At 43.8% G+C, this 26,784-nt stretch overlaps 1 protein-coding gene across 2 annotated transcripts in view; it reads right to left on the bottom strand.

Moving 5' to 3' along the window:
- The window catches only part of LOC113426977 (SLAM family member 5-like), a 44,985-nt gene that overhangs the window by 17,733 nt on the left and 468 nt on the right, over positions 1-26,784 (bottom strand). The window contains exons 2-5 of one of the 2 annotated variants that reach the window (XM_026689431.2): positions 14,285-14,599; positions 11,850-12,104; positions 9,760-9,795; positions 783-884 (exon numbers count right to left, since the gene is read on the bottom strand). In XM_026689431.2, the coding sequence (XP_026545216.2) occupies positions 783-884; positions 9,760-9,795; positions 11,850-12,104; positions 14,285-14,599 (708 nt within the window). The remainder of the gene's footprint in view (positions 1-782; positions 885-9,759; positions 9,796-11,849; positions 12,105-14,284; positions 14,600-26,784) is intronic. The other variant, XM_087943250.1, reaches the window with a different exon arrangement.

Consider the following 26,784-nt stretch of genomic DNA (forward strand, 5'->3'; position numbering starts at 1 on the left):
ATGTACCCATTTCATGTATTCATAACTATGTATATACTTATACCTATTATCTTGTAAGTGATTGACAAATCAAATAAATAAATAAAGCTGAATACCATATATATATATATATATATATATATATATATATATATATATATATATATATATATATATATATATATATATATATATATTTTCTGAGGTTCTCGCGGGTATTTGTATGTGGATCTTTGGTTATTCGGGTTTTCTCCCGCGTAAAATTGGAAGTATCTAGGCGACGTTTCGATGAAGTCTCATTCATCATCTTCAGGCTTGCTTCTTCGGCTCTGTGCTTCTCGGAGTGATGTGAGCTTGCAGCTGCTTCTTCCTTTTAACTGCTAGTGGGGGTGTGACTTGATTGGGTGGGGGCTTGGCTGTGTTCTGATTGGGTGGGGTGTGTTCTCATTGGTTAGGGGTTTGGCTGTGTTCTGATTGGTTGGGGGTTGGCCATGTTCTGATTGGCTGGAGGTGTGTTCTGTTCAGGTGGGGGCTTGGTTGTGCTCAGGTTGGTCTTAGTTACTGGGGGATTTGAAGCACAGAGCTGAAGACAGAAGCCTGAAGATGATGAATGAGACTTCTTCGAAACGTTGCCTAGATACTTCCAATCTTACGCGGGAGAAAACCCGAATAACCAAAGATCCAAAAAATACGGTAGATGGTGCCTTGGGATGGGGCGAGGGCCTGCCAACCTGGTGATGGGGAAGCTGGTCAGTGGAGGGGGCGCTTTCTAACAGGCTCTGCAGCTGAGAAATGCCCTGTACCTTTCTTCATCAGCACACGAATGAGAATAGCAACGGCAAGCAGAAGTATGACAACAGCTACAATCACTGCCACGATCCATAGATTGCTTGGAAGTTGTTTGTCTGCAAAAAAAAGAGCAGAGGTTGCGTCAACCCTGGTCAAACATGAGGAACCCTGCAGAAGTCTGTTCCCTAGGCCAGTAGTCCTTGATTAGTGACTGTTTACAGTTCTGACAGTGGTGGAAAAAATAACCAGCCGTCTCATTGGTGACCTCCGCAGGTCTGTAAAGTGAAGAAAAACTGGAGTCCTGTCATCAGAGGTTTTGTTTAGAAACTGCTTTGTTTAACGACCAGGTTGCCGGTTCCACCTGTGGTTGCTAAATGAGGACTCTCTGCATGGGATAATTTTCCTCTATCCACCATTCCCAGCAAATGGCGGAGCTGAGCTGGCAGCAGCAGAAAGGTGTCACCCACAAAAAATCACCAGAATAAGGCAGCCTCAAATCTCCCTTCCTTTCCTGTCAGGATTATGCTGACCTCTCGTAGAACATAGAACAATACGGCTGGACTCAGAGGTGGGATTCAGCCGGTTCTGACCAGTTCTGCAGAACCGGTAGCGGAAATTGTGAGTCATTCAGAGAACCGGCCAATCCCACCTCTGACTGGCCCTGCCGACCCCATCTATTCTCTACCTCCTGAGTCCCAGCTGGGTCTCCTTTGGTTGCCCCGCACAGGAGAACGGAGCTGGAAAGCAGGTTAGCGGGGTTGGGGAGGGAATGGGGATTTGGCAGCAACCTTCCCCTGCCACGCCCACCAAGCCCCGCCATGCCACGCCCACCAAACCATCCCCACAGAACCAGTAGTAAAAAAAATGTGAATACCACCACTGGTTGGAAGGAACCGTGGAGGTTTTCTAGTACCCAGGCAGGAGACCTCGTGCTTCTACATCTGGAGCATGAGCTGAAGAAACGTAACTATGGAACTTCGACTAACTCCGCAATGCAGTTGGAGCAGGAATATTATCCCAATCGCCGAAAATCCCCTTTTAAGCATCTTTTCCAGTTACAAGTGCCCAGAAAGTCTATTGCTTCCTATTGGACAGATGTTGAGAAAACCCCGAGCCATTGGGAGATTCAGGTCAACAGTTGAATAACTTTCAAGGTTTTTATTTATAGCTTCAAGATAATATAATTTCCCTGCTCCTTGTGCTCTGCCATGGCACAAGAGCTCGGCAGACATTGCAGTTATTTATTTATTTATTTGAGGTGTTAATAATCTGCCTTTATTATTCTTATAAATAACTCAAGATGGTGAATGTATATTTAATATTCCATACTTCTCCTCTTACTTTCTCCTAATGATTGGCCCAAAGTCACCCTACTAGCCTTCATGCCAAGTTGGGACTCGAACTCACCATCTTTTGGTGATCGGCCCACTTAGCCAGCTGTCATGCTTAAGGCGGGACTAGAACTCTCAGTCTTCCAGTGATTGGCCCAAAGTCACCTGGCTAGTTTTCATGAGCTTAGACCTTAGGACCCTAGAACTTAGGATCTCCTAGTTTCGTAACCTGGTGCCTTCAACCAATCTCCTGCTTAGGCGTGGGGGTTGGACTAGATGACCTACAAGTCCCTTACAACTCTGATTATCTGTATCTACCACTAGACCAGACTGCCTAAATGGAACCAACTGGAAGACATGAATTGCAGGAGAGGGATGTGTAACTTGCACAAAAGGAGTTTTGAGAGCTGAATGCCTGCCCTAAGCCAAGGACTAGTTTTCATGATGTAAATCATTAACTATAATAGTTTCATATGATTTAAGCCATTTTCTTGGCTACCTAGAGTGGCCTCAATAATAGCTAACTATAATTTACAAAGTTCATCACTAGATATATCTCATGAATAAGCATATCTCAACAGGAAGTCAAAATAAAAATTAAATTATTTCTCAACGTAAAATATCTCAACACAATCATTTCTCAACATTGCAACAAACCTCATCCTGCCTTTAAAAACTGTCAAATCATCTCTGTATACCATATATAGGAATACATTTACAGATAGGCACCAGCAACAGTTAAAATTCACATTGTGCAATTCATTGCGAATTTTTTTTCCAAAATAATACATAATTAAGAGGCCAAAGCAGCAGCAGGCCTGCAATTTTAACCACTTTTTTTTTTTACATTTGTTAACTGGCCCCATGAAAGCAATAATTGTGATTATAGATAAATTATAGATAAAAGCAAATGATTGTATATAAAGATGTATCCATGTAGATATTTGTACGAGATTGATGTGTGGAATATTTTGTATAATAATGATGACACAATACTGTTAAAGTCAAGATTAATGTGTGTTAAAGTTGAAAAAGAACAATAAAAATCATCAAAAAAAGAAAAGAAAAGAAAAAGAAAGCAATAATTATGTTTGGGGATTGTGCACTTTGGTTGAGGAATTCTGGCAGTTGAAGTCCACAAGTCTTAAAGTTGACAACGTTAAGAAACCCTGATTTAGGCAGTTGCCTCAGTACCCTGGACAGGTGTTTATGGCTGATTTTACTACTGGTTTGGTCGAACCGTTCCGAACCGGTAGCATACCACCACTGGTTTGGAGTGATTTACACAATTTACAACATTTTTTGCTGAAAATTGCCCTTTACTTCTGGTTTTCGGCAAAAATGCCTATAACGAACAACGACGTCTGCAAAAAAAGTTGTAAAATTGGGTCTGCCGTTGTGATGATCTGCTTTATAACTGTCATGACCCACAACCATAATTCAGCTTTTGGGGCTGTGTGCGCTATGACTCCTGGGTCTTGTTATCCAAACTTCCAGGATTCATGAATTGTGGGCACACAGCCTAAAATTCATTCTTGCATTAATCAGGATAAGTCAAGTTCTAAATACAGTATTTCTTTTTTTATTAGTTTGTTAAATTTATGTCTTGCTTTTCCTTTCAGGCATTCTCTGCCCTGGGGGGTTGGAGGAATTTTCATGGGTACCCTGAGCAGAGTGTACACAGGTGGCTACATGTCCTATGAAAGCCAGAATCTAGCAGAAAGAAAAGATAAAGCAGCGAAAATTAAAGAAATACAGGTAGCCCTTGAGTTAGGACTGTAATGGAGCCTGACAATTACATCCGTAACCCGAGGATTTGTAGCAGTGAATTGCGTAGCTTGACCGCAATCACTTCCTGCTTTTGCCCATGCGTTCCCTAATCAAATGGGTAGGTCATTAACTGCCCATGAGGTATCTCAGAGTTAGGGATGACCAAAGAGGGAGAGAGATCTGCAAATGCACCAAAACAGGCGAAGGAACTGCCGGCTTGCAAGGTAAGTGAGCCTCCACAGGCCTAATGGCTGTGGAGACCCAAGCGAGGCAAATATTGTAGCGCCTCTGCTGTCATTTGTACCGTGTTTTCCCCCAAAACAAGCCCCAGTCTTATTTTCTTTGGGGCTTGAAAATAAGCACTAGGGTTTATTTTGAGGGGGATGTCTTTTTTTTCCCACTTAACAGGAGGCCACGAGCATGGGGGCCGATGGGAGTGGGAGTGATGCTGCCACCAGCCCACCCTGCATCCCACCGTCTACTTGCTTGCAGTGAAATGGGCCAAGCTCTTGGGGCGCCCCAGCCTCTGCCCACCCTGCCTGCTGGCCTTCTGCTCCTGGGACACTGGAGTTTGGGTCATGCTCAGGCTGTTGCTACGATGAGGCAGGAGGCTGTGCAGCGTATCAGGATGGCATCTCCCCCCTCCCAGGCCTCTTCCTGGCTGCTGGGCCTTGCAGGGGTTCTCCACCCTCCTGGACCTGTTGCTCGTGGGGCAACTTGGCCCAGATCTATGACCTCTGGAGAGCCTAGCCTGTTGTCACCTTCGGGCTGTGCCCCTACCCTGCCCTGTGCAGTGGGTCGGAGGATGGAGGGGGAGAACACCGCTTCCTCTTTTGTGCCTCCAAAACCCCAACTTCCTTGGCCACCAAGCACCCAAACTGCACGCCTCTCGCTGGGGCAAGACATACAATGTTACCTGCAGAGGCAACGCTCTGACGCAGCTCCAGAGCAAACCTCCACCTTCCCTGCGCAGGACTGCAAGGCTGGAGGCCTCCACAACCTCTGCAGACCAAACCCCCTCCTGGCAATGGGTGGGGGGCACAAGGGGAGGGGGAGCAGGCAATCCCGATGTGATGCATGGCTTTGTCAGAGTATATTCATGAACTGGAATAGAGTTTAGTAACAAGGTCAGCCCATGAGAGCTGAATTGAGAGCTGAAACTTAAAGAGAGAATCTGGGCCTGATTTATCTCTGTTCTGGCTCAGCTCTAAAAGTGAAAAAGAAACTAACTTGCTGGCTTGTCCGCTGAAGTTGAGTTTCTGTTCTGCTCTGAACGTGTAACACGTCTGCTTCTGTTTGAGTTTGCTTCCTGTTGGAGAAATCTACAACTGGTATTGTGAAATTTACTTCATATGTTTATAAAGAAGTTAAACGAAGCCTCAGCCATCTGTCTTTACTTTTTCTGGTGCTGAATTTATGCTGCAATACTCTGAACAGCCTTCTGCCTCATCGTACCGTGGCAGCACTCTGAGGAAGACCTGAACTCCAGGCCTTGGAGAGTGCCAACTGTGATCTCCATCTGCTCTGTAGCCATAAGGTGGGCTGTGGAAGAGAAAGGGCCCCTTGGCTGCGAGGTTACTTGGTGCTGTGGGCAGAGCCAGGCCTGGTGAAAGTGCACCTCCAGGCACATGGAGAGACAGAATGAGAGGCAGCTCCTGACCCTTGCTTGACTCAGCCAATTTGTGGGTCTGCGGTTAAGGGACCGAGCCTCCATGAGGTGACCGGGGAAGGGAAGGAGCTGCCATGCTAAGCACCGCCTCAGGGTTCCCTGCCCATATTTGTGAGGGGACACATGGTTGGGCTGCCTCTTTTGCTGGCTATCCCCACCCCCTTAACTAGGGCTTATTTTGGGGGGCAAGGCTTATATTAGGCGCACACTTAAAAATCATGCTAGGCCTTATTTTGGGGGAATCAGGGTAAGTGTGAACGATGGCCGTGGTGCTGCAACATTCATAATTTGTAGACTGGCTATAAGTACTTGGGGTGTGTGTCTTGATTGCAACTGTGAACAGTTGCTAATTGAACTGTTGTAACTTGGGAGTTACCTGTAAACTCAAACCAGACATAGTTAGCTTAAATAGTGTATCTTTATAACAATATCCTTGTTACTGTTCTTTGGGGTTCTTTTTATTTATTTACTTATTTTATTTGTTTGTCAAGCATGTATGAGAAAGCAAGTATAAGTATGAACATAACATATAAACATACAAGTACAAACAGGTATAAGTACATACATCATAAATGAGTATGAATAAATGGATAAATGGAAACGGTGGGACAGGGATGATAGGCACACTGGTGCACTTATGCATGCCCCCTTACAGGCAGTTTAAGGTTAAACGTTTTGGGGGTTTGAGGATGTAACAACAGAGTCAGGGAGTGACTTCCAGGCATTGACCACTCTGTTGCTGAAGTCGTGTTTTCTGCAATCAAGTTTGGAGCGATTTACTTTGAGCTTATATCTATTGTTTGCCTGTGTGTTATTGTGGTTGAAGGTGAAGTAGTCATTGACAGGTAGGATGTTGTAGCAGACAATTTTGTGTAGTAAGCTTAGGTGAGACCATAGGAGGCATAGTTCTAACTTGTCTGGGTCCAAAATTTCAAGCCTGGTGGCATAACGTACTCTATTATGAGCGGAGGAGTGGAGGACTCTTCTCATGAAATACCTCTGGACTCACTGAATTGTATTAACGTTGTTAGGAACATAAGTCACCTAACAGGTATTTGGGTTAGAAATATATAAACCAGGATAGACATTTTAATACTGTCTCTTTAAAAGCATGCTAAAAACTGCAATTGGGTGTGGTTACTCAAACGGCCATAAGATGGAGCCAGAAACCTGGGTTGTTTTAGTCTTAGTCTGAGTCTCAGAAGAGAGTGTGAGTGTATCTCTGTTTCCTTCTGTTGGAAAGTGTTGCTGTTCCTCCATTTTTCCTAATTGACTGCTATATTCATGAATTTAATGTAAGTCTGATACTGAACTGTTTTTGACACTGGAATTTGGTATTTGGATTATCCCTGGATTGAAAAACTGACTGATTTATCTGCGAATGACTTTTGGACTGCTTATTTTGGACTTTGCTTAAACCTTTCTGGAAGTAAAAACCTACATTTACTGTACAGTGTATCTGTGTACTGTGTCTGTATTATTCAAACACTTCTCTCAAATACGTCTCCCTGTATGCGCTCATTCTCCTAACGGGGAATTACCTCAACAAATGTCCATTATACAGTGTGGATTCCAGGCAGATGAGCTGTATTCGAGTATTGGTCTGGCAAAGGTTTTGTATGCCCTGGTTTGCAGTTTGATGTTACCAGACAAGAAGCTTTGCAAAATTAGGTTAACAACTTTTCATGCCTTTTTGGCATTGCTGTTACAGTGAGCTCTGGGGATTAGACCTAGGTTCTTTCACAGAGTGAGGGTCGTCTACGAGGTCATATCCGCCCAGGTTGTATTTAGTGTTCTGAATTTTGTGGCCAGTGTGTAAGACAGAGCATTTGTTGGTTGAGATTTGAAGTTGCCAATTGTTTGACCATTCTGACACATAGTCAAGGTCCTTTGTAGGACAGCAGCATTGTCAGTGGTGTTAAATAGTTTTACGTCATCAGTGAAGAGGACGCAGTTGCTTATAATGTGATCACAAAGGTGATTTCTGTAAATTAGAAACAGAGTGGGTCCTAGAATGCTTCCTGGGGGACACCACTGTTAACTGGTACAGCGTTTGATAGGGCACTCCATATTTTGACTATTTGTTGCCTGTTTGATAGGAATGCAGCTATCCATTTGTGCAGTAATCCAGAAATGCTGTAAGAGCATAGTTTTAACAGTAGTTTGTCGTGTGCCCCCGAATCAAAGGCTTTGCAGAAGTCTATGTAAATTGTGTCTATTGCTTTACCCTGATCAAGTTGTGTAGTCCAAATGTTTCTGCAGTGTAGGAGTTGTAGAATACAGGACAATTTTTTTCCTGAAACTAAACTGTTTGTTAGAGAGTAGATTGTTTGTCTCTAAGTGGAGAGTAATGGATTGGAGGGTTTGTCTGTAAGTGGAGAGTAATGGATTTTACAGACTCACTGTTTTACGTACAGCATTCACAAACACATCAGCGTTATTAATCTACAACATACGAAAATACATCACAGCTTTATTAACGTACAACATACATAACATACACGTTTTGTTAATCTACAAGATATATAACACACTTTATTAAGTACAACACATATACATACACCTATATCAAAATCAACAGAAATGGACACAGAAAGCTTACAGGTTGGGTGAACAGTTATAATTCTGATAAACTATTCAATGGTACCCAAGGGTGTGTTGAGTGATTATAATTTCCCCTAATTTAGCCAATTGTATTGTTCATATTGTCCTATTGTTCCTTTCCTCTTTATGGCTCTTCCCATTTACAACTTTTCCTCTATTTATTCCTGTTTTTCAGCTATTAGCTTTAACTTTTTGGATAGTTTTTTATTCTCTTTGTTTAATCGTTGATTGATGTTTTGTGCTAGCACTGATGATATTACCCAGTTTGAGTAATGAAACATCTGCAAGGAAACAATCCAGCTCAGAGAGCATTAAAGACCCCACAGTTCAACTCTGAGCTACAAAGATTCTCCTCTATTTTTTATCAATTTTCACTTCCCAGAAGTGTACTGCAGGTAGCCCTGGACTTATGACCACAAGTCAGCCCAAAATTTCTGTTGGTAAGCAAGACAGTTTCACCCCCTTTTATAACCTTTCTCGCCACAGTTATTAAGTGAATCACTGCACTTGTGTCAACTCATAAAATATTTCTCTGGTCTTTTTAGAGTTGCCAACAGAAAGGGAGAGGGGAGCAGTGCAGCCGCTTGCAAACAGAAACTGCATTCCATAAATGTTTTCAAAGATAGTAATTAGGTGACTGAAGTTTCTGCCTTGCAAAATTCTAACTGGAGAGCCCGATTGATGACTCTGGGCTATGGCTGTGTCCCATTGGAGAGGGTAACTGCCCTGACACTTTGCTTGTCAGAAGGTCGCAAAAGGGGATCATTTGACCCCGAGACTGTCATAAATAGGAGTCAGTTGCCAAGCCCCTGAATTTTGATCACATCCTCATGGGGATGCTGCAAAGTGCATAAAATGGTCACGTCACTTTTTTTCAGTGCCGTTGTAACTTTGAATGGTTAATAAGGAACTGTTGTAAGTTGAGGACTACCTGTATAGGAGACTCATTAGTTCCCGCTCCTCCCCCCCCCCGCTCCTTCAAGCATGGGTCTCTTAAAGGGATGGTGAATCTTTTTGTTGTGGTGTGTCAAAAGCGCATGCGCATGCTGGCACCCACAATGCAATGCACCCTTCCCCCCTGCACATGTGCGTGCAAAACCCCCACCCCGCCCCTTACCTGCACTGCGCATGCCTGCACCTCCCAGCTGATTTTTGGCCTCTTTGAGGCCCTTTTGCCCTCCCAGAGGCTTGATGGAAGCCTCTGCGGCCTCAGGAGGCCGAAAAACGGGCCTTCCGGAAATACCGGAAGTGCCCGTTTTCAGCCTCCGGAGGGCCTCTGGAGCTCAGAGGAGGCCGAAAACGGGCCTGTTTCAGCACTTCTGGTATTTCCGGAAGGCCCATTTTTTTGGCCTCAAGCAAAGGCTTCCCTTGAGCCTCCGGGAGGGTGAAAAGGCCTCAAATGGGCCGAAAATCAGCTGGGAAGAGCACGCATGCACAGTGCAGGTAAGTTTGGCTGGGGCTCGTGTGCCTGCACAAATGGCTCTACTTGTGTGCCATAGGGTTGCCATCACGGGTCTATTAGGTGCTTTTGGGGGACGGGGAGGGAACCCTTTGGAAAACTGCCAAGAGGGAGGGGCAAGGAAGGGTGGAAGCTATAAAGAGGGGGTTGGAGCTCACCGTTTATTTGGGGGGCCTCCGTCTCAGGTTTCTCCTCTGGGGTTCACCATGTTGGGCAGAATGCAAGTGCAAGAGAGCAGATGGAAAGGAAACAGAGATCAGACAGTGAGAAATTGCGCATCTCTGGCTTGGTGAAGCCATCCGATTAACAGCTACCAGACCCCCAATAACCCTCCTTGGAGCATATCGTCAAACCTAGTTAATCTTGCAACCGTTTTCTCAGGTCAAAGCCTTTTTCCTCTATTCTTCACAACCAACACAAAACCATTGCAAATGAAAGCAAGGAGGAATGAGAGAAAAAGTAGGGCAGGAAACGCATGCAACGAGATCATTATCATGTGTGTCCGAGTTAAGGCTTGCAAAAGGAATTGAGCAACTGCATTCATCCAATGCCACTGAATGGCTTGAAGCATTAATCTCCCTCTTGCTTTAAACGCAGGACACATGCATCATTAGCTATCTTAAGGTTAAAATCGTCTTCTCCACCAAACCGCAAAAACATATTTCCATCCAACAGCTTTGCCAATTTAGGAAGTAGATTTAACTAGGTAACATATCTTCCCAATAACTGGAATGTCTGTGCAGGGTCATCGTCACCTCCATCCTCTAGAGATCTGTCCCAGCAAAGAATTCCAATGAGGAATTTTGACTCCTTCCAGATTCCTAACTCCGCTGATTTAGTGTCCCTGTCGGACAGCAACCCTCCCTGTTGGGAGTTGGGGGGGGGGGCCTCAGGTGGGGAATTAAGTCTAGAGTGACTCCCTACAAAAACACAAGCAAGCAAACTCTTGGAAACTCTTATCTGGCCTTTGCCAGGCAAAAGCTGCCAGTCAGGAGATTCCTGTATTATAGGCAGAGAACAATAAAGTTGCTAGCTTGAACTCAACATGAGTGGGTCTGGTTGACAGTCTGTAGATCCTACAATCAGGGCAAACCAAAGCAATTTGGCTGCATTTCCCCAAATTCATAGGTCAGCTTTGCTGAAAGGCTGTTCTGCATCCCATCAGCCCCAGAGCCAGTTTCTTTTGCTTAGAAGTGGTCTCTGTATGGGATTTGCTAAGATCAGACACCCCAAGGAAACTTGGCTGGTGGGGCCACAAGGGAAAGATGCACCCGGTGCGCCTCAGTTGCCAATCTCAAGGGGAGCTGAGAGGCTGAGAGGCTCCAGAGGCCAGAGAAATTCAGCCACCAGCTGCTTTCGACTTCTCAATGTATGTGGTCAAGGCAGGGGTGGGATTCACATTTGGTAACAACCAGTTCTGTGGGCATGGCTAGGTGGGCGTGGCTAGGTCATGGGACTGGGTGGGCATGGGTTTTTTTTGCAGCAAACCCCCCCATTTTTTGGCCCTCCTGGGCCTCAGGGAAGGCTCCTGGGGGCCCGGGGGCCCAGGAAGGCAAAAATGGAAGTTCTCCCCTCCGTTTTTTGCCTTCCTAGGCCTCAGAGAAGGCTCCTGGGTGAAGCAGTAAGTAAGGGAGGGGAATCCCGGCACAGCTGATCATCAGGAACAGCTGATCGTCAGGAGGTGGGGAAAAGAAATTAAGGAGTGACTGGGCAGGGGAGAATGCAGTCAGCGATGTCAGGCATGCACGCAATGTTGCGATAACATTTGCGATAAGGCCTGACTGGGCGGGGAGGGGAGGGGCAGGTGGAGAGGGGCGGGGCAAGCAGAGAAGGGCGGGGCCAGCCAGGGGCACAATTTGCTGGTTCTCCGAACTGTGCAGAATCATAACAACCGGTTCTATAGAACCGGTCCAAACCGGTAGAATCCCACCCCTGGGTCAATGGAAAATAGAAATCTAAAGAGCCGAATAAGATTTCCAGTGCCATTTGAAGATCCCTTCCCCTCTATAAAAAGAGGAATTATAAATTGAAGGAATATGATTGGTGATGGGGGTTAATGTCTGTCATTCATATGCCTGCACTGGATTCTTATTTTTCTGGATTGTGATTGCAGCTCAACCCTTTTCCGATGGATCTCCTGCACAAATAACAAAGGGAAGTTCAGCCTTCTGTAGGATCTTTTTTCTCCCAGCTAAATGTCAGATTCGTCTTTGGTCCCGTGGACTCTTTCAAGGAGAGAAAAACTTACCAGCACAAACTTTCTCTAAAGAGACTGTTGTGGACGCCCTGCTAACCGGGTTTTCTGCCGCACAGGTGACATTGAGATTGAGATCGTGGGAGGTGAGGGTCACAGAACTCCCAAGGGGGGGATTCTTGCTTTGGACATCTGAGGGCCAACTGAATTTCACCCCATCTTCCCAAGTCCCTGTAGAGCAATCCAGCTTCCAAGTTCCATTTCCAACTTCAGCGCAGGTCACTGTCACCTCAGAGTCCAGCAGGCGCCCTGAGAAGAAGATGGAGACATCACATTGTGAGAGGACACAAAGTCACAGGGAGGCCAAGGAGGAAGGAGAACAGCAACAGCGGTGGCTCAGTCCATGGATTTGCTTAGATTAGAGCCGGGGAAATAACGTGTTACGCATTTCAGTCGTAAATAATAACAATCCCAGAATAATTCCCCCCGCTCACATATGACACTCGTTGCACAGGGAGAGGCCCACCAGGATAGAGGGGAGGCAGGCACCCTTCATCCTTTGCAAGCCCTCTTAATACCAAACCAGGGATGGAGGGCAAGATTACAGATTACAGATTAACAGAGTTGGAAGGGACCTTGTTAGGAATGTGGGTGTGGGGAGGGGGAGAAAGGGAGGGGCTGAGAAGCCAAGCAGTACCAGCCTGTCCAGGAGATACTCCCATCTGGCCCAAGGTTCTAGAGGTGGGGCTCTCACCTCACAATCAGGAGGCTATGAGTTCGATCCTAGGGAGAGGCTAATATTTGGAATAGACTCTCCTGCTCGAGCAGGGGGTTGGACTAGATGACCTCCAAGGTCCCTTCCAGCTCTGTTATTCTATGTGTCACCCAAAGGAAAGAGTAGATTTGATCACTTATTGTACCCTGTGACTATTATGAAGTGTTGTACCTTATGATTCTTGACTCTTGGTGGATGTATCTTTTCTTTTATGTACACTGGAAAGCATTTGCACCAAGACAAATTCCTTGTGTGTCCAATCACACTTGGCCAATAAAGAATTCAATTCAATTCTGTTCTATTCTATTCTATTCTATTCTATTCTATTCTATTCTATTCTATTCTATTCTATTCTATTCTATTCCATTCCATTCCATTCCATTCTTCTATTCTATTCTATTCTATTCTATTCTATTCTATTCTATTCTATTCTATTCTATTCTATTCTATTCTATTCTATTCTATTCTATTCTATTCTATTCTATTCTATTCCATTCTGTTCTATTCCGTTCTATTCTTTAAACTGACTGTTTCCTAATATGATTTGATTGCTTATTATTCTGTCCTTTGATTCAATTGTTGAATATAAAGACAGATAGATAACTCTACAAATTCTTCCCTACAAAGTTTCTTTTATTGGATTATATTAGGTATCCTCAAGGTAACTTGCAGTTATGTCGAGATGCATCTAATGTCCAATTCTTTGCATAGTTGAAATCATAGTGTAAAATGATAGTAATCTTTCCCCTTATTTCATCCCATAGTAGTAGAGCCAAAGGAGAAGCGCTAGCATGAAGCTGGGCTCCAAGCAAGAGTAAAGAAACCTCCCCCAACCCACCAAGGATCAATTCAGTGACCAATTAGGATTACAGATATGGCCACATGACATGAACTACATTTCCCAGGATACCTTAACTACATTTACCATGATGCATTCCCTTAAGGGGACAGCTCCCAATTCCTAACTAACCGTACCATTTCCCATTAACTAAAACTGGCTGGACAGCACACTTATTGTACCCCGTGACTATCATGAAGTGTTTTACCTGATGATTCTTAACTCTTGACGAATGTATCTTTTCTTTTATGTACACTTGAGAGCTTAATTCTTGTAAAGAATCTGTATAACTTGCACATGATATACAACTGGGGGACTGGAGCCCGAGAGGCTGGAAACTTGTCACCTCTTGGAGAGATAGCAAGCGGAGAAAAATTCCAACTCCGAAAGAAACTTCCCGGGAATCTCTTCTCAACTACGTTCCCAGAAAAAATAAAGGGGGTGGGAGGAATTAACATGTTGCTTCTTTGTATTGACGAAATCCACACCGGACTAAGGGGTGGGGGGTTTTTCTAACTCCCTTTATCTAAGCTGCATGCCTGGAGGGATATCAGACCCTGCTTTGAACATCGCCTGGATCTTTTTCCTTTTCAATAAAGAATTCCTTTTGAAATACTCAAGTTTTCAAAAGTTCATTCTTATCGTCTGAAGGGGAGAGAGTGTAGGCCTTACAATACTCTTGGTCATGTGAATGACCTGGGAGTCTTTCTTTACTGACTAACTGAAGTGGGATGGATGAAACCAGGCTCCATCCAGAACGTGTGTCTCTTCAGAAATGGGACACCAACCCCCCCCCCAGCAATGCCCCCCCATCGCCATATCACATATCACAAAGGAAGGAGGCCTGGAATTGACTGCCACGGGTGGGATACTTACGAAATATTTGCAGATCAAAGGACTCATCCACCTTTTCTGCACCTGGTGGAATAATTCCTGCTGTGAATCTGCCAGCATCCTCTTTCTTGAGGTGGCGGAGATGTAATTCTCTGCAGTCCTCGGAGGTGTCCACTCGCTGTCGATAGGCTGGGTCGGGGACCAGGAGGTCACAGGGCTCCTTAAAGCTCCCCACAGCAATAATTTCAGACTTATTGCCGACAACTTTAGTCCAGGAAATTGTATCAAATGGTGGAGAGAACTTCACTTGGAACGTGACAGACTGTCCCAGAACGCCATTCACTTTTGCTTCAATGTCTTTGGTAAAGTCAGAGAGAAGAGAGAGGAAGCCTTCAAAATTGGGTCAAAAGAGACCTTCTAAGACAGTGGTCCCCAACCTTTTTGTGCCAGGGACCAGTTTCACTCAGAAACACTTTTTCAAGGACCGGGGGAGGGGGGGAGAGGGAAGAATCCGAGTTTGGTGGTTTGCTTGCAGACGTTTCATTATCTGACTAGGTAACATCTGATGTTGTTACCTAGTCGGGTAATAAAACGTCTGCCAGCAAACCACCAAGTTCAGGAACGTCCGCAGGGACTATCTGTCGCTCAGGGTTGCAATGAGGAGCATTGCAACCCTGAGCGACAGATAGTCCCTGCAGGACGGCTGAGAAGCCTCGCCTCTCGGCCCTGCCTTCATCAGCCCCATCCCTCAGGTGTCTCCCTCCCTCCCTCAGCCCCATCCCTCAGGTGTCTGCCTCGTTCCTCTCTCAGTCGCTCTCTCACTCCTCCACCAGCCCAGGAAGAAACTGCTTCAAAGAAGCCGGCAGGGTGGCTTTTCCTGTCAGCGCAGCTTCCCCAAAGCGCCCGTTCACCCCCACCCCGCCGCCCACGGTTCAATCCTCCGTTCTGCCTGCCTGCCTTCGTTTCTGGTGGTTTTGGAACGCAGCTTCTCCGAAGCGCCCGTTCACCCCCGCCCCGCCCCGCTGCCTGCGGTTCAATCCAGTGCTCCGTTCTGCCTGCCTGCCTGCCTGCCTTGGTTTCTGGTAGTTTCGGAGCAGCTTCGGCTGAGAAAAAGAGGCGAATAGTTATTATTCTCAGCTGAAGCTGCTCTGAAACTACCAGAAACGAAGGCAGGCAGGCAGGCAGAACGGAGCACTGGATTGAACCTGGATTGATTGGCGGCGGGGTGGGGGTGAAATGGGCGCTTCGGAGGAGCTGCGCCGACAGGAAAAGCCACCCCCTGCTTCTTTGAAGCAATTTCTTTCTGGGCTGGTGGAGGAGCGAGAGAGCGACTGAGAGAGGAATGAGGCGGGAGAAAGCCGAAACCACTGAGCCAGAGAGCAGGACAGGCTTCGGTTGCTTCCTCCCTCCCCTTCTCTCATTTGTGTCCTTGATCCCCGATCCCAGCAGCATTCACCGAAGGCGAAGAAAGCCGCCATTTTTTTAAATTTTTTTTTCCTTTGCGGCCCGGTACAGAGTGCTCCACGGACCGGTTGGGGACCCCTGTTCTAAGAGACATTTAATTTCTCACTCAGAGAAACCTTTTCTGAGAAGGGACTAAATCAGGGGTGGGATTCAAATGTCTTAACAACCGGTTCTGTGGGCATGGCCTAATTTCAACCTCCGGAAGGGTGAAAATGGCCTCAAACTGGCCAAACATCAGCTGGGAGGCGTGTGTATGCACAGTGCAGGTAAGTTTGGCTGGGGCTTGTGTGCCCACACCAATGGCTCTGCGTGTCACCTGTGGCACACATGCCATAGGTTCTCCATCATGAGACTATTATGTCCCATAGTTCTAAAGGAGCTGGCAGAGGTCATCTCAGAACCACTGCACCACATCTTTCAAAAATCCTGGAGCACCAGGGAACTCTACCAGAGGACTGGAAAAGAGCTGATGTGGTTCCCATCTTCAAAAAAGGAAAGAAAAAAAAAACCAGACCCAGGAAACTACAAATCAATCAGCCTAACATCAATACCCGGGAAGATACTGGAAAAAATAATAAAAAAACAGAACTGTGAACGTCTAGTCGGCTAGCTGTCAGGATTCCGTCAGTTACCCCAATTAAATCATGAGTCTCGAGCCAAACTTCGAAAACTTCAAAAGGATTTCCGGCACTGCCTGGGTAGAGCCGACTCTGAGACACATCATTCACTGTCACCTTTGACCCTGGTTTTCCCTCCACCCCCTGGGTGGATCATGATTCATATTCTCCAATGGGACACATCCATAGCCCAGAGTCATCAATCAGGCTCTCCAGTTAGAATTTTGCGAGGCAGAAACTTTGGACAACTAGAAACTATCTTTGAAAACATTTGTGGAATGCACTTTCAGTTTCCAAGCTGCTGCACTGCTTTTTCAAACCCCTTTCCCCCCTCCCTTTCTGTTGGCAGCTCTAAAAAGACCATAGAAATATTTTATGAGTTGACAGTTATAATTAGTAGTGTTGAACCTGATGATTCTTGACCCTTGATGAATGCATCTTTTCTTTTATGTATACTGAAAGCATTTGCACCGAGACAAATTCCTTGTGTGTCCAATCACACTTGGCCAATAAGGAATTCTATTCTCTATTCTATTCTCTATTCGATTTGATTTGATTTGATTCGATTCGATTCTCTATTCGATTCGATTCTCTATTCTATTCTATATTCTCTATTCTATTCTATTCCATTCCATTCCATTCTTATTGCTACTCTACTCTACTCTATTCTATTCTATTCTATTCTATTCTATTCTATTCTATTCTATTCTATTCTATTCTATTCTATTCTATTCTATTCTATTCCATTCCATTCCATTCCATTCCATTCCATTCCATCCTATTTTCTATTCTATTCTATTCTATTCTATTCTATTCTATTCTATTCTATTCTATTCCTTCCAATATCTATTCTATCCCATTCCACCCTATTTTCTATTCTATTCTATTCTATTCTATTCTATTCTATTCTATTCTATTCTATTCTATTCCATTCCATCCTATTTTCTATTCTATTCTATTCTATTCTATTCTATTCTATTCTATTCTATTCCTTCCAATATCTATTCTATCCCATTCCACCCTATTTTCTATTCTATTCTATTCTATTCTATTCTATTCTATTCTATTCTATTCTATTCTATTCTATTCTATTCTATTCTATTCTATTCTGTTCTGTTCTGTTCTGTTCTATTCTATTCTAAAAACCAAAGGTATAAGTACCTTTAGGCAAAACCTGGCTTAAAACCAATAACTGTCAGAGGGACTTTGGAGTCCTAGTGGACGATCACATAAGCATGAGTCGGCAGTGTGCGGCATCAGTTAAAAAAGCTAATACTTTTTTTCTGTTTGGTTGTATAAACAGAGGCATAAAATTGCATGAAGTACTGCTTTATAAAGTCTTAGTAAGACCACACCTGGAATATTGAATCCAGTTTTGGTCCCCGCATTACAAAAAAGTTGTTCAGACTTTGCAAAGACCAACTAAGATGATTAAAGGCCTGGAGACCAAAATATATGAAGAACAATTGCAGGATTTAGACATGGCTAGTCTAGAGAAAAGAAAGTCTAGGTGGGACATGATAAGAGTCTTCCAATATTTGAGGGGCTGCCCCAAAGAAGAGGGGGGGAGGTCAAATTATTCCCCAAAGCACCTGAAGGCAGGAAAGAAGCAAGGGATGGAAATTAATCAAGGAGAGAAGCAACCTGGAACGAAGGAGGAATGTCTTGAAAGTTATGGGAAGCTGCTCTTTGCTAAGCACTTCGCAGTGGCTTCTTGGATTGTGGACAAAGGACCCCCAGGTTCCATTTCATGGTTATGATGCCCCCAAATGGGAACGTTCACTATTAGCTTTTAAAACATGACTTCAAAAGAACTATGTTGCTACTCATGCGGTCTTCACTTCTCCTCTCTCCCACGTTAACAGCTTCCCTTATGATTATTCTTCCCCATTTTTGTGTTGTTTATTGTAGACGCAAAGCCAAACAAAACCTTCAAAATATTATTGCAGACAACTTCTCTTGAAAACTCCTTTTTGCCACATGACTCTGGGGTACCCCGTGCTCAGCACCTGGGAGATCATGTTATCTGGCAAGTCCCATGCCGAGATGCAGCTTCGTACCCTGACAGTCTTCAGGGTCTCAATGACTGAAATAAGACGTCCTCAGAGCTGCCGAGAGTCTGAACCAACTGAGGTGGGCTTACTCTGCCAACTTTGCCAAAGGTTAGGATGGCTCACCTTCTTTTTTTCCAGGACTATCACATGCCTTTTTCTCAAAATAGTTGGTCAACAAGGGCCTGAGTCTTGTTTGGGAAAGTCTTGGGTGTTTTTCAGCGTAGGGGAAGAGAAGGATGAGTCTCACCTATTCCAGGTACTCATTGAGAACCTGAAAGGAACCTGCTGAGATATTTTGGATCAGGGCTTCCTAACCTTGGCCTCTTTAAGATATGTGGACCAACCCCACCAGAATTCCCCAGTCAGACAGCCATTCAATTCTGGGAGTTGAAGTCCATGTGTCTTAAAGGGGCCAAAATTGGAAAACTGTCCTCAGAGGACCCCTCTCTGGACTTCAGATGAGTTGGAGAGTTTCAGGCTCCCTCAACCATGTTCATTGACATGTACCTCCTTCAGATGGGTCTTGGATGACCTCCATCCTCCTATTGTGCACAAACATTGAGCTGAGAAAGGTCCTCAAGACAGTGAGAGAACAAGCTGGAGCATCCCAATGTTCATGTGATCAACATTAAAATAGGTCATCCAGGTTTTGTGCAGCAAATATTAGATAAGGTGCTTACATGCTCCACCAAAGGGAAAGGTCTAGCTTCATTCTCTTGTAAGATGAAGGAGTATTGCTAAAGATGTGACTAACTAAGAATTAGGCAAGTAGGAACTTGTCCAATGGCTTTGAAAGAGTTAGTCTTGACCATAAAGGGGAACTTTTTCTAAAAAAAAATGTCAAAACAGTAAGAAAGGTGAAGTCAAATTGCTTCACACTTAGAACACAGAGTAATAGTGTTGGAAGGGACTGTGGAAATCTACTAAGTCACCCCTAACTGCCTGCTCAAGCAGGGGAACTTACTGTAGACCAGGGCTGTCCAACCTTGGCCCCTTGAAGCCTGGCGGACTTCAATTCCTGGAAACTTGTCACCTCTTGGAGAGATAGCAAGCGGAGAAGGGGCCAGGGAGGAATTAACATGTTGCTTCTTTGTACCGATGAAATCCACACCACACTAAGGGGTGGTGGTGTTTCTAACTCCCTTTATCTAAGCTGCATGCCTGGAGGGATATCAGACCCTGCTTTGAACATCGGCTGGATCTTTTTCCTTTTCAATAAAGAATTCCTTTTGAAACACCCAGTTTTCAAAAGTTCATTCTTATCGTCTGAAGGGGAGAGAGTCTGGGCCTTATAAAGACTTTCTTCACACAGTGCATGATTAACTTCTGTAACTCATTACAACTGGGCCATTCATATAGAAATCCCAGAGGAAACCTATTCATACCCCTGTGATCTGTGACTGGAAGAGAGTCCACTTAAAGTTTGCATTTGAAATTATGCAAAGCCTGATACAAATAAAAGGAAATACTGCTGAATCTATCACAAAGCCTTCTGTGTAAGATGCTCGTGACAGCAATAGAAACGGGGAGAGGGTTATATATGTCCATTGATGAACTTCCCCAACTGGAGGGTGACAAGAGGTCACGAGGATGACTGGGATGGGAATTGATTCAGTATTGCCACATACTCATTTCAAGCAAAAGAGAGTATTTTTAAGCTTGGGACTGAAACGAGGGAACCTTCATCAGGCGTGGGATGCAAATTCTTTAACAACTGGTTCTGTGGGCATGGCCAGATGGGCATGGCCATGTGACTGGGTGGGTGTGCTTCTTCTTCTTCTTCTTTTTTGTAGCACACACCACCACTACTACCCGGGTTTTTTGGCCTCCTGGGCCTCAAGGAAGCCTCCTGGTCGAAGCAGTAAGACAGCGAGGGGGATCCCGGCACAGCTGATCAATGGAACAGCTGATTGTCATGAGGTGGGGGAGAAATAACTTAAGGACTGACTGGGTGGGGAGGAGCTGGGCCAGCCTGGGGCACAATTTGCTGGTTCTCCGAACTGCGCAGAATCACAACAACCGGGTCTATAGAACCGGTCCGAACCGGTAGAATAGCAATAGCACTTAGACATATACCGCTTTATAGTGCTTCCCAGCCCTCTCAAAGTGGTTTATAGAGTCAGCCTTTTGCCCTCCAAGAATCTGCATCCTTATTTTACCCACCTCAGAAGGACGGAAGGCTGAGTCAACCTTGAGCCTGGTGGGATTTGAACTGCCAAATTGCAGTGGGAGTAGCTTGCAGTACTGCACTCTAACCACTGTTCCACCGAGGCTCCACCCCTGTCCTTCATGCTCTTTGAGCTTGTTGGTTTTCTTGCAGATGTTTTATGACCCAACTAGGTAACATCATTAGTAGAAGGGAGAGTGGAGTTTGCTTTCAATTTATACTGCTGGTCCTCAACTTACAACCACAATTGGGACCAGACTATTGAAACTGGATCTAAAGTGGATCCATTCTGGGACTCCTGCCCCTCATCTCCACCCGATTTACTTAATTTAAGTAAATTGCCAGAGACGTCCATAGAATGCAGTCAAAAAAAGTGAAGATGGCAGTTGAGGCGATGCATTCAAAGCCCCTCAGATGCCATCTTGACTTTTTTGACACTCCCAAGGTAAAAAATGATTGCTGTTCCTAAGTGGCTCTGTCTTGCTGTTCAGAGGACTTTCACAGCTACTGAAAATAAAACCAAAAACAGCCAGTTTGCACAACTGTTACCAGTAATGACTTGTTTTGTGGTTTCATTTCCTGACTGTGCAGGAAAGAGGCCCACTTTTACCCCACAAAAATGGCCTTTTTGTGGCTATTTTTCTATCGATAATTTGGGTTGGATTGGGATAATTTGGATTCAGAGGGCAAGGAATTTTGGACATAATGTCATGCTTGAACAATGGGAAAATATGTGGACGAAGAGTTTAGAATTTACATTAAATTATAATCTCAAAGAGAATTTGTTTAAGATGATGTTTTGTTGGAATTTAACACAATTATTTAACATGTATAAAGGCATGTCACATGAATGTTGGAAGGATAAAAATAAAGAAGGGACTTTTTAACATTTATGGTGCACATGTGATAAAGCAAAAAAAAAATTGGCATGTGCTGGTCAGACAGTATATAGTTAATTGGGAATTGGGAGCTGTCCCCTTAAGGGAATGCCTCATGGGAAATGTAGTTCATGTCATGTGGTCACATCTGTAATCATGATTGGTCACTGAATTGACCCTTGGTTAGGTTTGGGGAGTTTCTTTTATTCTTGCTTGGACCCCAGCATCGTGCTGGTGTCTTTCTCTTTGCTCCATCGTTATAGGATGAAGATAACTATATTTTCACACTATGAAGATAACTATGCAAAGATTGGACATTAGATGAATCTCAACATAACTGTGAGTTATACCTTGAGGATGCCTATTACAATCCAATAAAGAAACTTTGTATGGAAGCCTTTGTAGAGTTTATCTACCTAATTCTGAAAACAGAGATAAAAATGAACCCAGAACTTTTTCCTTTCGGGTCTCATGGAAAACGAACTGGAGAAAAAAATGGGAACATTTGTTGCAGCAAGACTATCGTATGCACCAAAATGGAAGGACACTTCAATTCCTACTAGGGAAGAATGGTTGCAGAAGTTGATGGAGTTGGCAGAAATGGCGAGAATGACTACTCTGATTAAAGAAAAGAAAATAAGCACTTTTATTTCCACATGGAAACCGCTTCTGAACTTAGTGCTTGATGTGGAAAAGAGTGTAACTCTGACCTTGGGTTTTATAGATTAGATGGATAGATCTTTGTTGCAATGAAATAACTTGTTCTTATTATTATGGAAAAGCAAAAAGTTGTGATTTGATGTTAATGCCTTATTTTACTATAACAGAGAGAGTCAGAAGTCAATGATCCCTTTCTTTCTCTTTCCTTCCTCACTTCATTTCCCCCTTTCTGTTCCCCTCCCCACTGTTCTTCTAGTTACTTTACTTTTTTATTTTATAATACTCTATACTGTGACATAAAGATAATTTGGGTTGGGGTAGCTTGCTGGTCGTGTCAGAATTCCAACAGACCCAATGCAATCAAAACTCTGAGGCCAAAAAGCTTCTCCTCAAAATCCAGATTTATTAGGCATGTCATATGGGCACATCTGATGAAACCCGACTCTGAAGGTCCCGGGGTTTTCCCCACCCAAATTAAAAATCAAAGTTCTTCCCAGTCCACGTGTCCATCACATGATCCAACCAGGTCATGGCCCCAACTCCACTTGGTTTAGTCCAGAGATCTCCAAACTTGGCAACTTTAAGATGTCCACACAACTTCAACTCCCGGAATTCTCCAGCCACACGTCTTAAAATGGCCAAGTTTGGGGACTTCTGGTTTAGTCCGTGGCTCCCCAGCACCTGGCGAGAACATCTTTGGTCCCCAGGAGAAAGAGTTTTATTTTGGCTACAGATCAACAAAGTTGTGTGGTGGGGGTGCACCACAGCCAAACTCATTGTACATATGTTGTACTGTGACAATAAAGGCAATAATAATCCCCAGCTCTCTCTGTTCCCCACCTCCCATTCCCAAAGCTCCAACCAGACTTGCTATGGCAACCCTGAAGATGCACCAAAATGGCTTCAGGGTTGACAGAATACAGAACAGAGGAGAACAGAGAAATAATAGCAAAGGCATTGAGGCTTATATGCTGCCCCATCGCACTTCACTGCTCCATCTCTGGTTAGTTTACAATGTTGAAGCATTATTTGCATATTGCCCCCAACAATCTGGTCTTCTGAGATTCTCAGTCATCCAGGTCATGGTTGTCCCAAAGATGCTTTTCAAGAAAACTTCCTTGGTGTTTTTTTCCCCCCTTGAAGACCTTTTGCTTCTCATCATTCTTCAGTTCTTCTTCAGCTTCAGAACGGAAGAAGCTTCTTGGATGAGAAGCAAAATGTTTTCAAGGAACAAAACCCCAAGAAAGTCCTTTTGGAAAAACATCTTTGTGCCAATCTTCATTTTATCAACCTTGGAAGGATAGAAAGTTGAGTCCACCTTGAGCCCCCTTAGGATCGAATTCCTGGCTGTGGGCAGAGTTAGCCTGCAATACTGTACTTCAACCACTGTGTCACCAGGTAGTTATTATTATATGTTGATTAGGTTTATAATATTAACAATGTATTATTCATATATTATTCTAGTAAATAAAAACCTGGGTTGTATAAATAGAGACATAGAATCAAGATCACGTAAAGTATTAGTGCCACTTTATAAAACCCTTTATAAAACCACACCTGCAATACTGAAACCAATTTTGGTCACCATACTAGAAAAAAGTTGTTGAGCCTTTAGAGTTCAGAGGTTTAGGGCATAAAGTTCAGAGAAGAGCAACTAAGATGATCGAAGGCCTGGAGACTAAAACATATGAAGAACGGCTGCGGGATTTGGGTCTGGCTAGTCTGAAGAAAAGAAGAATTAGGGGGGATAGGATAGCAGCCTTCCAGTATTTGAGGGGCTGCCCCAGAGAAGAGGGGGTGGGGTCCACTTATTCTCCAAAGCACCTGAAGGCAGGACAAGAAACAAGGGATGGAAACTAATCAAGCAGAGAAACAACCTGGAATTAAGGAGAAACTTCCTGACAGTGAGGAGTAGTAGCCTGTGGAACTGCTTGCCACCAGAAGTTGTGGGTGCTTCATCACTGGAGGTTTTTAAGAAGAGACTGGACAGTCACCGGTCTGAGATGTTATAGGTTCTCCTGCTTGAGCAGGGGGCTGGACTAGAAGACCTCCAAGGTCCCTTACAGCTCTATTCTATTCTAAGAATAACAATGCCCTAAACCTAATGCTGGTAATTGGTGCAAGGTGTGGAATGTTTTTTTTTTTTTTTTTGAAAGATCCATAATTGCTAAAAAGTTAAGAGAAAACGAAAGTTTGAAATTCATTGCAAACAGGCTGCTTCCTAATCTAAGGAAGCGGTTTTTCCTCGTGTCTTGCCACCCCTTATCTGCAGCAACTTATGTTCTCTAAATATGCTGAAGAGTCTTATCAGAAAAAGACAAAATGCTCGGTTTTGAAGATCCTCTCTCCACCCCCGAAAATTCCCATCTAATTGCATTTTCATGCTCCTTTCATGCTTCCTTTCCAATTTCCTCTATGACTATAGATTAGGGCCCCAAAGCTGGATCTTCCCACTTCCTTGTGACCATGCCTGGTCTGTTGGGGTGGCGTTTGCTGCAGGCTAAAATATCTCACGTGCTGCTCACGGGATGTGCTGCTCCTTATTTTTCTCCAACCCCACCTCCCACTGTATATCCTTGTACGCATCTTTTCCACAATGCCCTTGTTGCAAACCAATAACAGAAAAACAGAGTTGGAAGGGAGCTTGGAGGTCTTCTAGTCCAACCCACTGCTTAAGCAAGAAACCTTGTAGTAAGGGGTGTCCAATCTTGGCAACTTTAACAGACCCAGCCTTGTCACAGCTATGCTGGCTGAGGAATTCTGGGAGTTGAAGTCTTAAATTGGCCAAGATTGGGCACCCTAGCCACTCATACCACTTTCAGACAAATCCCTTCTCGGAAGGTGGCATATTGCATTCTTCATATTTTTAATGCCATTGCCAGGACTTAGAACATAGAATCATGGGATTGGAAGGGACCTTAGAGGTCTTCTAGTCCAACCCACTGCTCACCATTCCAGACCAACGGCTGCCCAATTTGTTCCTAAAAACCTCCAGGGATGTGGAGCTCTCACAACTTATTTATTTTTATTTATTTATTTTTATTTGTCAATTGCTTACAAGATAATAGGTATAAGTAAAAACATAGTTATGAATACATGGATACATATAAGAAAAATATATATATAAAAGAATCAATAGGACAGGGATGGTAGGCACGTTGGTGCGCTTATGCACGCCCCTTACAGACCTCTTAGGAAAGGGGTGAGGTCAATAGTAGACAGTCTAAGGTTAAAGTTTTTGGGGTTTGGGGAAGAAACTACAGAGTCGGGTAGAGTATTCCAGACATTGACCACTCTGTTTCTGAAGTCATATTTCCTGCAATCAAGTTTGGTGTGATTAACCTTGAGTTTGTATCTATTGTGTGCTCTTGATTGTTATAGTTGAAGCTGAAGTATTCATTGACAGGTAGGACATTGCAATGTATGATTTTATATACTATACTTAGATCGGACCGAAGGCGGCGCAGTTCTGGGTTTTCTCGGTCTAAAATTTCAAGTCTGGTGGCATAAAGTATTCTGCAACGAGTAGAGGAGTGGAGAACTCTTCTTGTGAAATATTTCTGGACTTTCTCAACTGTGCTAATATCAGATACGTAATGGGGGTTCCAGACTGATGAGCTGTATTCGAGTATTGGTCTAGCAAATGTTTTGTACGCTCTAGTTAGTAGTGTGATATTACCAGAGAAAAAGCTACGCAGGATTAGGTTAACAACTCTTAATGCCTTTTTGGCTATGTAGTTACAGTGGGCTCTAGCACTTAGGTCATTAGAGATGAGTACTCCAAGGTCCTTGACAGAGTTTGGATCATCAACAAGTAATTACAACGACTTCTGAAGGCAAGACATTTCAACTGATTAAGGCAAATATACATATCCCAGGATAATGATGAAAATAAAATTTGGGTCGGCCACTGGGACCAGAAGAGTAAATCTCTGGTGCCAGTGACCGACCCAAATTTGAATTCACAGTATTAGATATCTTCACCACCTTGAATTATTTATAAAAATATTAACAGTGGGATCTCAATAAATCAAATACATTTCCTTTGCCATTGATGTAAAGGCACGCTGTGCATGAAACATGTGCTGTAGCAATGGGTGGCATTAATCTTCCTCAATAGAATCTCCTTTAGGGTTCAACTTGGAAATTGTCCCTGGATTCATTAAAATCAAGGATCTACCACAATATCCCCGACTGAGAGATTTCTGAATTCGTTGACAGTTGGCAAGAATAGCTTGCCCCCAGAAGTTGTGGGTGCCCCATCGCTGGTAATGTTTAAGAAGAGACTGGACAGGCACCTGTCTGAAATAGTATAGGTTCTCCTGCTTGAGTAGGGGGCTGGACTAGATGACCTCCAAGGTCCCTTCCAACTCCAACTTGTTATTCTGATACATGGATGAACTCAGACTAACTACAGTTCCTCTCTGAGGGACATGGGAAGTTTAGAAATATGAAATATAGGTACAAAGATACTGCTGTTAACAATTTTGTCTACCTTTGCAAATGCATTTGATGATTAAAATATTAGTTAAGCATATTTTAAATTAATATATTTTTGGGTGATTACAAAACTATTTATGTATTCTCCGAACTTTGGGTTTTTTCCTGTTTTAAAATCTGTTTCCTGTTTTTAACTTTTTTGGTTCTCATTTTTTTCAGTGTTTTGTAGTTATTTTAATCAACATAAAATGACTTTGAAAAT

The sequence above is a fragment of the Notechis scutatus genome, chromosome 14 (genome assembly GCF_049901735.1).
Source record: "Notechis scutatus isolate UNSWTSFEM ecotype Mainland chromosome 14, rNotScu1.2, whole genome shotgun sequence".
Taxonomy (NCBI): Eukaryota; Metazoa; Chordata; class Lepidosauria; order Squamata; family Elapidae; genus Notechis; species Notechis scutatus.